The sequence below is a fragment of the Hipposideros armiger genome, unplaced genomic scaffold, assembly GCF_001890085.2.
Source record: "Hipposideros armiger isolate ML-2016 unplaced genomic scaffold, ASM189008v1 scaffold_588, whole genome shotgun sequence".
Taxonomy (NCBI): domain Eukaryota; kingdom Metazoa; phylum Chordata; class Mammalia; order Chiroptera; family Hipposideridae; genus Hipposideros; species Hipposideros armiger.
This window is the reverse complement of record NW_017731938.1, coordinates 4,298-16,746: the sequence shown is the minus strand read 5'-3', so window position 1 is coordinate 16,746 and position 12,449 is coordinate 4,298. Positions and strand designations below refer to the sequence as shown.

The 12,449-nt window shown below is 39.7% G+C and overlaps 1 protein-coding gene across 1 annotated transcript in view; it reads left to right on the top strand.

The window, feature by feature from the left end:
* LOC109371722 (interphotoreceptor matrix proteoglycan 1-like) overlaps window positions 1-12,449 on the top strand; it is a 56,368-nt gene that overhangs the window by 39,753 nt on the left and 4,166 nt on the right. Inside the window, exons 5-10 of the mRNA XM_019624402.1 lie at window positions 570-634; window positions 1,561-1,640; window positions 5,069-5,221; window positions 11,019-11,077; window positions 11,970-11,984; window positions 12,139-12,144. Coding sequence (XP_019479947.1) covers window positions 570-634; window positions 1,561-1,640; window positions 5,069-5,221; window positions 11,019-11,077; window positions 11,970-11,984; window positions 12,139-12,144 — 378 coding nt within the window. The remainder of the gene's footprint in view (window positions 1-569; window positions 635-1,560; window positions 1,641-5,068; window positions 5,222-11,018; window positions 11,078-11,969; window positions 11,985-12,138; window positions 12,145-12,449) is intronic.

The window sequence follows — 12,449 nt, the reverse complement described above, 5'->3', positions numbered from 1 at the left end:
CAAACCAACCCACATCTTCCTGGCTAGTTACCATTGCAGGCAATGGTTATGTCCAAAATAGAGATTTAATATATCTGCATTATACAGAAATCTATTTTTCTCTCATTACTGTAACCACAGAGTTACTTTATTAGACAAACTTAATGACTCTTTGGATTTACAGGTTTGAAGGTCTGAGATTTTAGCAAGAATATTTCAGCCATAGATCATGTCATCGATTACCTTTGATGTCAAGGACACAGTTTAAGCACAAGGGACTATAAAATATCAGGCCCCAAAACCATTTTTGCCTACTAGAGAAATGACCCCCAGGACCACAAAAAGCCAAGCTGCTTATGAAAAGCCCTGGGGTCAAACATAACCATTTTGAGGGGTTGTTTGAATTTTGTCTCAATGAAAACATATTAGAAGATTACTTCTATAATGAAAAAACAGGTAAACCCAGTTTTACAGTACATTTTTTCTCTAATTTTTAGGTCTATTGAATATAGGCAAATTTAAATGCATTTCCCCTGTTGTCCTCAAGCTCCTTTTCAGCACCTCTTCTTTCTTCTCTGTTTTGCTAATAGAAAAGATGAACTATCCACAGAAGAGATATTAGGAGAGCCACATGAAACCTCTGTGTTTTCAACAGGTAAGCTTAGGTCTCCTTTTGTCTGCTTCAGAACCTTACTTCAAATCATCACAAAAGCATTGTATTAATATTTCAAAAGCAAGCCTTACTTGAAGTCAACAAAGTTTATAATGTCCTGTCTCAAAACTAACTTGCATTTCTAACCTTACAAATGATTTATATTTATTGTATAAAACTTGGAAAATCTTTCTTTCTTTTTTTTTTTTTAGCTGAGCCATCCTGCCACCTGTTGGCAGCTCAGCTCAGGCCGAGAATCAAACCACTGTTGCTCAGAGTTCTCACTCTTGAGCGAGCTCTTAACCAACTGAGCCACTCAGCCAGCCCCTTAAGTGAGCTCTTAACTAACTGAGCCACTCGGCCAGACCTAACTTGGAAAATCTAGAAAAGAATAAAGGTAAAACCAAATTGCCCATAATCGTACAACTTGGAGGCAATCATTACCAATATTTTAAAACAAACAAATTTAAGATAAATATCTGTCTATGCAGCCTTTATATAGTCACAAAAAGGAAAATTAACCAGATCTCTTTAGGTAAAACCATTTCACTTCAACACATCTAGAACAGCAAACTTGGGTCCTAGAAAGGAAGAATGAAGAAGCGGGATCAAGAGTGAGAGTCATATTTTGCTCAAGAACATACCGGGGGTGCCAAAAATATATATACACATGACTCGTATTCATCTTTTGTTATTGATATATATTGAGTATTACAATATTAATATCGTTTTTTCTTTTCTTAAAATGTATATACATTTTTTTGGCACCCTCTGCATTTATGTGATCTTAAAATAAACACGAGCTCAGAATGCATCTAACATCTGTAAATTCTAGAATGACAAAAAAAAGCATATGAATTGTGACCTTGTTCTAATGTAAACTACTCCAGTCTCAGTTTTTGTGCCTGTTGTTTTTTTAACTTCCCCAGATCTTACCGGTGACTCACTCTGGCCCTTTCCTCTCACTCCTGATGACACACTCCTCAACAACACCAAGATGCCTACAATAGTAAGAAGTTCTGAGGGTCAATCTAGCTCCTCACGTGCCTGTTTTTGTTTTATTAATAAAACAGAATAAGAGAATGGATGGACTGGCCATTCTATAGCCATGACCTTGGATCTGCCTTTAGAATACATTATCAGTGCTGCATTTTTATCACTCGAATTAAGAGCCAGTGACTTCGTCCTACTCAATATTGTCGCTTCTTCCTAGAGACTGAGGGGCAAAAACAGATTGAAAACTAGGATAAGGTAGAGGAATTGCAAGAAATAACTTAATTATAAATTCCAGGAAGGCAGGTACCTAACAGATAATTATATACAGCAGGTGCTCACCAAGCTTTAGAATGAATGGATCAATGAATGAATGAATGAACGAACCTATCAAGAAATCAGATTCTTTCTCCACTGCAGTGTAATCTCATACTGACAACAAGGAAGAAATTTTGTTCTCAGTCATGTCCAGCGTGAACAGATCAGATGAATATCAAAACGATCTAAATACTGCATGTCAAGTACAGAAAATGTAAACAGTGTTGCAGGCAAACAGGAGCACTGGCAGCCGCTCTGTTTGAGTGAAAAGACATGCAGGATGAGAGGATTGTTGCAGAATTTAATGTTGGTTATCAACAAAGGGGGCCATTTTTAACCCCTCAAAAAAGCTTTGAGCCAGACCGAAGTAGGGGAACGACGCCCTCCTTACTACTGAGCAGTGGGCTGTGGCAGCACAAGGCGGGCAGCAGGCTCAGAAGGGGCCGTAGGATGGGGGTGGCGGGTCAGAACCTGGATCTTTGCATCCTTACATCGCCACTGCAACCACATCTGCCGTGCCCTGTGCCCTGTGCCCTGTGAGGCTTCTCTAGCCTTCCCTCTTCCTGTGAACTTCCATCCAAGGTGAAGGTCAAAGCGCAGATGGTAAGGGCAGGAAATTCAGCCTCACCAGCTAGACATGAAAATTCAGGGATAGGAGTCCTGATGGCCACTCTCTCTCAGGCCTTTAGGCCAGATGGCTACAGATTTCGTGGAACTATTGTTATGAAAGAATAAAAATGTTTTATTTTTCTCAAACATACTATTCTATCAACAATGAAAAGTGATGTTGAAAATAATAATTGATTAAACATATTCACTATAAAATTTCTAAGACAACTCTAGTTTGCCTTCTCTTTTCTCACGTTACCTATGTCCCCATCTTCTTCAAAATCTAATATAGTTCCCTCCTTCTAAAGTAAATATCCCCTGAATATTTTATTTCACATTCACCACATCCTTCTTATAACATCCTTTTTACCAACTGCATCTATTACTTATTCTTCCATTCAGCAAACATTTAACTAAAATTCACTTTTGTGACAGGCATTAGGCTATGCACCAAAGATCCTAAGATGAACAAGATGTGGTCCCTGCCTTTAAGAAATTTCTAATGTAAATAAGTACAACAAAATAGTCTAAATGCTATGATTTAAGATGTCAGATGTATGGACTGGAATAAAATGATACATTGGAACAGGTTGCAAAGGATGTGATCCCTAGTCACGTGTATTTCCTGAGAGTTTTGTACATAAATGGCCTCATATATTTTAGTTTGGGAAATTCCACAAAGTGTGAGAATCATACTGGATTCAAGGAGATTATATGTGGGATGACAGGATTAGCATATAAAAAGAAGATTCTAGGTGAGTACATCATAGGTACCAAATGAGCAATTCAGATGTTATCTGCTGCTACAGGAGGTCAGAGGAGGCAAAGTTATCTACCTTAGATGGGTCAGAGGAGTTATTATTTTAAATGAGCCATGAGATATTGATAAGAAGTAAAAAAAAGGTGTGTGTAAGAAGTAAAAAATGGCGTGTGTGTGATTGCTGGAGGTGGGTCTGGGGAGCAGTGAGGAGGCTATCCAGTCAAGAGAGTAGCACAAGCAATGTTATGTCTCAGCAACAGCGAAGAGAACCATTTGCTGGTCAGGACAAGGAGGAGTGAGACGGACTAAAACTGTTTAAGCAGATTGGATTCAGATGGAAGAGAGTCTTGATGTCAGGAAAGAGTTGGGTTTTATCCCATAGGTAATAGGGAGTCACTGAGGGTGCTGAGTGAGAGACATGAAAAATTAATCCAGTGATTGAGGGTAACTTAGGAGACTTGTCACTAATACACCTAAAGAATTTATTTAAATGTCTTTTGAGAACTTCAAATCTGCCTAATGAAATGGTAAATTTCTAGAGGATAATACTATATGCCATGCTTTTCTTTCAACTTCCCACAGATCTTATCACTGTGCTATACCCATACAGATGCTCAGCGTGTACTATTTGAATGGATGATGAGTGAGTGGATGAGTGAATGAATGAATGAATGGATGAATGAATAAATGAATGAAGACCTTTTTGATAAACAAATATCAGTAGTCTGGTAAGTGTGAATCAATGTCCTCCACGAACCCTATTAAAGTTAGAGACTGTGGCGCTGTCCACTACCTATGGAAGAGGGGAGTCTGTGATAAGAAATGAGGAGAAACTAGATCAGCCATCACCCACATGAGTTTTGCCCCTCGTGACATTTTCCATTGGTTGTTCTCTCAGCTTCCACAACTCTAGTTTCACTATAAGAAACTGTGAACATTACCAGAGACAGTACATTTTTCACAGGCATATTTTTTTACTCTTTTGAGAAAGCTGCAGATCTCAGGATCATCTGGGTACCCAAGGCTGAAAATCTGTCAAACCCCAAGGTTGAAACCCAGATCTAGGCTTGTTCTGTGCCAGGAGAACCCCTCATGAGTTAAGAACAATGAGAAGCTCCTGCTTGTTATCAAATCAAAGGACAAGAAGGATGACCGCTGGTCCTTTGTGACCAAAGGCCAAATCAGAACAGTACTGCTGTTCCTAGCCACATGCCTCCAAAGGTGGCCCAAAGGTGCCATTCCTTCTGAGAGAAATGTCAAACCCTCTCTTGACCGACAGTGCTTTCTAACGAGTTTCAATGTGAAATTTAAGCACAAGTAGTCTTATTAAACCAGCCTAGGCTCTTTCTAAAAAGGAGTATATTAAATAATATCTCAGCATCCATAGTTTATATTGTCTACTCTAGTCCCCATCAAAAAGTATTTATAAGGTTATACAAAGATATAGCACAATCCTAGTGATGTTCCAGCAAAGTATATAATTGTGTGTGTGTGTGTGTGTGTGTGTAAACGCTTTCATGAAGAGCACATAGTCATAAAATGACAGTGTTCTCAAAGATTCTATGTAATTAGCTCATTGGATCTTTGGTACTTTTTCTCTTGATGAAATTCTTAAGCCACTTCTAGTTAAGAGGACTTTTATTCTAAAAACACTAGAGACTTCCTAATCCATTTCTTGAGACAAGATCAATGTATGATATATAATATAGCCATTTACTTGTGTTTTATATTAATAGGAGACCTTTTTTTCAAATTAGGAAAGAGAAATAGAATTCACTGAGGCATCCAAGGGCCCACTGGTGCAGCAGGTGGAGCTGAGCATCTCTCTGACAAGCCATAAGTTCAAGTCAGAGCTCACGGACTCCCAGTCCCCATATTACCAGGAGCTAGCAGTGAAGTCTCAAGTTCAGGTGAGTGAGCCCACCACACACAATCACAGACCAAGTCATGACTCAGAACCTGGGAGACAACATGGCATAAACCCTTTTGACTAACAGTTCCAACTTCTTATTACCAGGCGTTCATTTTTAACCACTGAAAAGAAATCAAAAACTGTAATTGATCCCAAAATGTTACGACAAACGGATCTCCAGGAAAGTTTTCCATTTCTGCTTTTCCATCTTAAAAGTCATTTACATGTAGATTTTCTTTAAATATTGGTAGACTTTTAAATCTCATTTAACCGAAAGTCACTAAGCAGATATTCTATATGTCTAAAATGTCCATGTGGGCACCAGCTGGGAACCTGCTGGGTTGAAATATGAATTTTTAATCCCTAATACTTTGTCTTACATAATATTTCCATATTTGTAGTTCCTGCAATTTAAAGACATGGCATTTTTCATGGGTGATAAGTGGAAGGTAGTTATGTTGTCCATGTCATCCATCACTAAAGTAAGGAGCTGACCCAGGATGTCTCTTCCATCTCTGACCATCATCATATCTGCCTTGCCCGATTAAATTAAAAGGCTCTTCATTCCCTGCAGAATAAATGCAAACTACTATGCTGAACGTCGCATCTATATGCCATGAGAAGACCCCTGCCTTTCTTTCCAGCCTCATCTTAACACCAGTTCCTTACTGTCCCCCTCCTTTGCACTCTACTTTCCATAAATATAGGCTGCTTGCAAATCTTTCCTCACCTTTAGTCTTTACATGGGCTGCCTTCCCTGGATTTCATTTTATTAATGTCATGAAAAATTCCCTCTACCCATTATGGGTTCAGTGCCTCTTCTCTAAGCTAAGACCTGGTACCCAGTGTTGTGACAACACTTATCACCCAGCCTTGAGATTGTTTGTTTCCATGGCCTTTGCTGTCTCCTTTCCTCCCACCTACCACCACCCTCACTGTCCCTTGAGGGCAGGAAGTGTCTCTGTCATCTCTGCAGACTTACCTCAGTAATATAGAGTTTGGGATGCAGTTAACTACTCAGTAATGTAGACATGCAACTAAAAGCAGAAGCGCTCATGAGATAACAAACAGGAACATTTATGGACAGCCTGGGTGCCCAAGCATCTTACTCAGCATGGTGAGGGAACAAACAGGCCCTTACCTCTCATGCTTTGAGAATTCAATGCTTACCTCCTCCCAGCTGGAGAGGACGTGAGTAAGCAAACGATATTCTTAACCTCCAGCATCTCCCTGCATCAGCATTCTGTCAATAAAATGTAAAGAATCATTTTTACAAACTTCTAAGAGAAAGTATCAGTATGCGGTGTTTACGAACCAGTGAAGTACCTAGACATGGATTGTTAGATAGAATGAATTTTAAAAATAGCCTGTTAACTTTTCTATTTGTTCTCTGAAATTGTCTCTTCAGCAAATCCTTAGTATAATCAGAGTATTTTCAAAATTGGATAATTGGCCAACTTACCTGTTGTTAATTTTTTAAGCACCTGAAACAACCTAAGGTGCAATAGAATGATGCAAATAAATTACAATATTTTTAAAAATCTGAATTCTAGTCTTGTTCCTGCCAAGTGTTAGCCATGAGAATTTGGGGATCACTACCCTGACCTTAGAGTCCTCATTTAGAAATTAAAGGTGACCTCACAGTCCCTATCCAAGTCTAAAACACTGTGTATAGAAATAATACCACTGTCCTTAATGTTTGATATGTATTAGCTTATTTCATTTTTCACACGATCTTTTAAGTTAAATAGCATTATTTCCAGTTTTTACAAGTGAGAATACTGAGGCAAAAGGAGATTAATTAAAATGCCCAACAATGTCACGTCTATTAACTGGTAGAGGCAAGATTCAAATGTAGGCAGCCTGGCACCAGAACCCCTGCTCTTAGCCACTATGTTTTAATTCCTATTTTACCCCAATATTTATGGGGGAAGGATTTTGGCATTATCATCAAATAAACATGTCTCTTCTAGCCTTTGAAATATTTATTAGCCAAAGAAGAGCACGTCTTGCTTGGTCTTATTCCAGAGACCTATCACATCAGCGCTCCTGGTTCCATTTGCCTGATCACTGGCTTCTCTAAGATGCAGCCCCTCTTGTTAGAGCATCTGTTCCCCTCTCAGGCTCCTGTGCAGTCTGGACACCTAGCAGCCTGCCTTCAGATAACCAACCAGCCCCACCATAGCCCAACACTTATATTAGCATAGTCATTTGGACCTAATCGGAAATTGATGGTCAGTGCTTTGCAGTAATTTAATTTCCACAATAAACTTAATGAGCAATTTAATACAAATGTCAAAAGGAATGCTTAGTTGCTGTCTGAGTGCTTGCTCCTGTGCAAACATTCATGAGAACCCAATACAGCTGCCTTTTTATAGCCCCGTTAACATACATTCCAGCAGAACCAGGGAGGCCCCTGTGCATTTAGTATTATTAATAAGGTTAACTGGGCACTTAATTAGCAATTTAGTGGTTAGTGCTCCAAGATTGGAAGGTCCCCAGAAGATTATTTAGCAGAATTAACTGTAGGCTTTTGTCATCTCCTCCCTAGATGCCTTGTGCACCCTCCTAAGCAAAGCTGACTCTTAATCCATCACAGACAGGTTCACAAAGAGGGCATGGACAAAAGCCATAAATCCCATCCACTGCAGCCAGTGCTGTGAGCTCTCCTGGAGGGGAGGGACGGCTCTCCCCAGCGATGTACCCCACTGCCTACGCTAACAGTTGTGGGCTTATGTGGCAGCAATTCTGTGCTTGACTGTTTGTTTTCACTTGTCTACCAGCATCTCTGGGATCTTGGGCAAGAAGGAAGCATGAGTCAAGGTCTGAATCTTCTGCTCCGGAAACTATAGCTCACACTTAAACATTCAGTCCTAGGTGCTATAACTAGAATACCTTGACAAATGTTGTGGCTCCAAAGCTATTTCACAGGAGGCCAGAGCAGACCTGAAGCATGTACAGAGCTCTTTCCCACCTGCCCCCATAATAAAGACCAGCCCTGCAGAATCAAGTCTCTAAGCTCGCTCCTGGTAGGAGTGGAAACACAGAACCTTATTACCCAGCCCCCTGCCCCTGACCCCTATGGGGACTGTCATCTCTCCTTCCCCCCACTGAGTCTTTCAAAAACAACTGACTGAAGGCTTGCTCTGCCCTTGCCAGGCTCCATGCTATGTGGCCACTGAGAAGGTAAAAGAAAATCGGTCTATCAAGGAGTGAGTAATCCAGTAGGAGAGATAGAGAATAGTAAATAAATAATACAATATCGCTGACTCTCTGCCGATTGTGTCAGGCACTTACTAGTTAGTCCTTACAACAACTTTATGATATAGGTGTTATTATCTCACATTGGTTAAGGAGAACAAGATTCAGGTAAATTAAGCAATAAACTCAAGGTCAACATGCAACTAGAAAGTCACAGAATCACTATTTAAACTCAGGTCTATACAGCTATCTCCTTATCACCCAAAAGCTGAGCTGTCCTCATCATTGTAGTTACTATACACTCAGAGAACAAAAACTATTTTAATATTGGTGCAAGAAAATATAATTTAGAAGGTAAATTGGCCTGCTGGGGGGAAAGGTCCATGGTACACTCCAAAGCTTAATGTAAGTAATTTGGGGCTGATCTACGCATCAGTGCTCTAGTCTCCACAACTAATGTAGAGTTGGCAATGGCATGTTGATGAGTGTAGAGAAGATGAGATACACTAACTCGATTTAAAAAAATGTGCTGAGTCCCTACTATGTGAATGACAATCTTCTAGGTACTGGAAGGGAAGGAGGGAGATAAAGATGAACAAGTAAGACATGATCCCTGAGCCCAAGGAGCATAATCTCAGTGAGGGAGACAACAGGCATCTCATAGACCATTTTATGGGACATACAGGAATAAGTTCTAGAGTAGAGGGGAGAATAAATAATTGAGCCCAACTTTTGGACCCTGCAAACACTTTTCAATACAGATGTTTGAGCTAGCTTTGAAAGACTGGGGGGTGCAGGAAGATAGTCGATGAGCAGAGGGTAGAAGTTGCATCTTGGGCTAAAGGGAAAAAAAAGTATAGATGTCTGGAGGAAGTAAATGTTGTATTTGGGGAGAGACAGGTGTTAGTTTAATATGAATAGAGGACACAATACTGGCCAAGGGGGTAATGATGGCAGGAAGTGCAAATGGTAAGGTACTTGGGAGATAGAGGGGTAGATTGTGGAGGGTCTTAAATGCCATTCTAAAGTATTGGACCTTATTCAGTAAGCAGTGCAGCCCATCAAGAGATTTTTAATTATGTGCAGCAGATATGGAATGATGACCTTGGAAAAATACTGTAGTCAAGGAGACACTCAATGCACCCACAAAACAATTTATCCTTCCTCTCCCCCCCCCCCCGCCACACACACACAGAAAACCATTTCAGTAATACAGAAGGGAGATACAGAGGGTATGTTGGACATGGAATAAGAACATGGTGGAAACGAAAGGCATGTGGGATTTGAGCCAACAGGACTCAGTGGCTGGACGTGAGGGGCACATAGGGAAGGTATCTGGGGATGCTGGGCTCTCCGGCATGGGAGATGATGGGTGTTCAGGGCCCTGACGGAGAAAGAGAGCCCAGGAGGAAAGGCAGATTTGGAAGGAAGAGAATGACTCTGGTTTGGGCATATTTAGTTGGGATATTCATGTGGAGAACTCAAAGCTGTGTCTCAGGTGATCATTGAAGACATGGGAGAAAACAAGACCCCCCAAGAGGAGGCAGAGGGAAGTGGGCACAGCGAAGGGAGGACCAGGTGGCATCCTTGTTCATGTCTTCAGCCTCCCTCACTTTCCCCCTCCCATCCAAGCCTCTCTACTAAACTACTATCTCTTCCTCTTGGTTTGTCTTGCCTCCCAACCTTCATACAAGTAAGTTGGATGGGTCTGCGCCTGTCCACCTATTTGGCAGTATGTCCCAAGAGCCTAGTACAGAGCCTATAGTCGAGCTTACTGAGAAAATGAAAAAGTGAGTGAAATGAAGAGGCTGAGGACACAAACTTTCAGAAACCTTACATTTAAAGTAGGAAGTAGAGACAGGAATAGGATAAAGACTGAGAAAGTGGTCAGAGAGGTGGAAGAAGAACCAGAATAAAGCAGGGAAACCATGGAGAACGAATGGAAAATGCCACTGGATTTGGAGATGGCCAAGAGACAATGACCTGGAGACAACCCTCAATCCTGGGGGAATCCAGGAGCAGAAGCCAGACTGGAGGGGGTTGGAAAGTAGTTGAATATAAAATTGTAAAATATTCTGATAATATGCTTCATTGGCAAGGTCAGAATAGTCAAGAAAATTTACTGTAAAGTTCGTATAAACCTAAGAGCCCATCTATTTGACTAGAATCTGCTTCTAACATTTTATTTAGGTACAGCAGCCATTAGACTTTAATAATTCCCTTAATGTTGTAGATATTTTCTAAATCCTATAGTTCAATTCAGAAAATATAATACTATAGTTACTCTGTGTGTATAAATGAAAATAATGTGGCAAAAAAAAAAACTTTCTTCCAAGTACCACCTTAAAGTTATTTCACATTTTATGTAAAATAACTACTAAAGCAAGTCAGAACTATCCAATTACAGCTTTACAGCTTTTAAATAAATAGCAAAACACTTTCCTCTGAGTTTTAGAAATAACTAAGAACAAATCTGGCCTCAATCATTGCTTCAATTTTCCATTTTCATTTTTTCCCCCTAACTCATCAAAAATAGTTAGGTAAGATCTGACCTAATAGAAAGAGTATTTCAGATTTTTTTTTTCTCTCTGCAGATGCAAAAGGTATTTAAGAAACTTCCAGGATTCAAAGAAATCCATGTGTTAGGATTTAGGTAAGTAAGAAAACCAGACTCTTCTCAATTTTTAAATTACTTTCTTCCCGTCCTCTTTTATTTTTTTTTTATTAGTTTCAGGTGTACAAAGCAACATACTAGTTAGACATTTACACCCCTCACAAAGTGATAACTCCCCTCCCCCAAGCTACTGCCCCTCTGACATCTTATATAGCTGTTACTATACCATTGACTATCTTTCTTAGGCTACGTTCCACCTCCCGTGACTACATATGTATTTTTTTCTTATAGTTGATATACAATATTATTATACTTCAGCTTCAGTTGTACAACGCATTGGTCACGCATCTACACAGTCTGTGAAGTGATGCCATGGGAACTGATGGGAAGGGAGGCTAGGGGAATGGATGAAAAAGGAGAGGAGGCATTAAGTACAAATTGGAGTCACAAAACAATCATGGGGATGTAAAGTACAGTATAGGGAATATAGTCAATAATATTATAACTATTATATATATAGTGCCAGGCAGGTACTAGACTTATCAGGGGGATCACTTCATAAATTATATAAATGTCTAACCACTACCCTGTACACCTGAAACTAATATAAAATAATAATATTGACTGTCAGCTATAATTGAAATTTTTTTAAAAAATAAAACTTTTAAGAAGCGATGTCATGAGGATTATAAGGCCTCTTTTCCCCCAATTGTTTAGCTCTGCCTAATCCTGAAAACTGAATATGTTTCAGATAAAGCAATTGTCTAATTAGAACATAACCCTAGGTGATTTTTTTTTTAAAGGAGTAACACAGGAATTATATTCCTTCCTCCCTCCAGAGTCAGAAACACTGCTCTCTGTAGAGAGCTCATTTGCTGTCCTTGGCAATGTTATTAATGAACCTCTTAGGAAAGTACCTCAGTAGAGGCAGACCAAAAAAAAAGGAGCAATTAGTAACCTCCGTTTCTGATTGCCTGGTTTCCTATTGATGCTAAATATCATCATTGTTTAAACAAATCAGGTTAGCCCTAAGGAAACAGGTGAAACTAATAAACAGTGGTGTTTATGGGGCAGTGAGGTCGGAGGAATGTGGTGGACAGGGATGGGTGGAAGCAAGGCTTACCAAAATACACCTTTTACATCATTTGATGTCTGCACTATAGTAATGTATTACCATGCAAAACTAACTCAATTAAAATTGTAAATAAAAGAAATGAAATAGTAAAATAGTACCACATTACAGCAGCGTTCGCTCATGTTCCCTCAGCTTTCCCACAAACCGGCCTACATCCATCAGCATCCCAACATTCTAATGTGGGCTCACGATGTGGGGCAAGAATTTTTGCATCTTTTAAGTTCTCATTACATAAAACATCTACAAGTAGGGTCATAATATGGTTGTTTTTGTTTT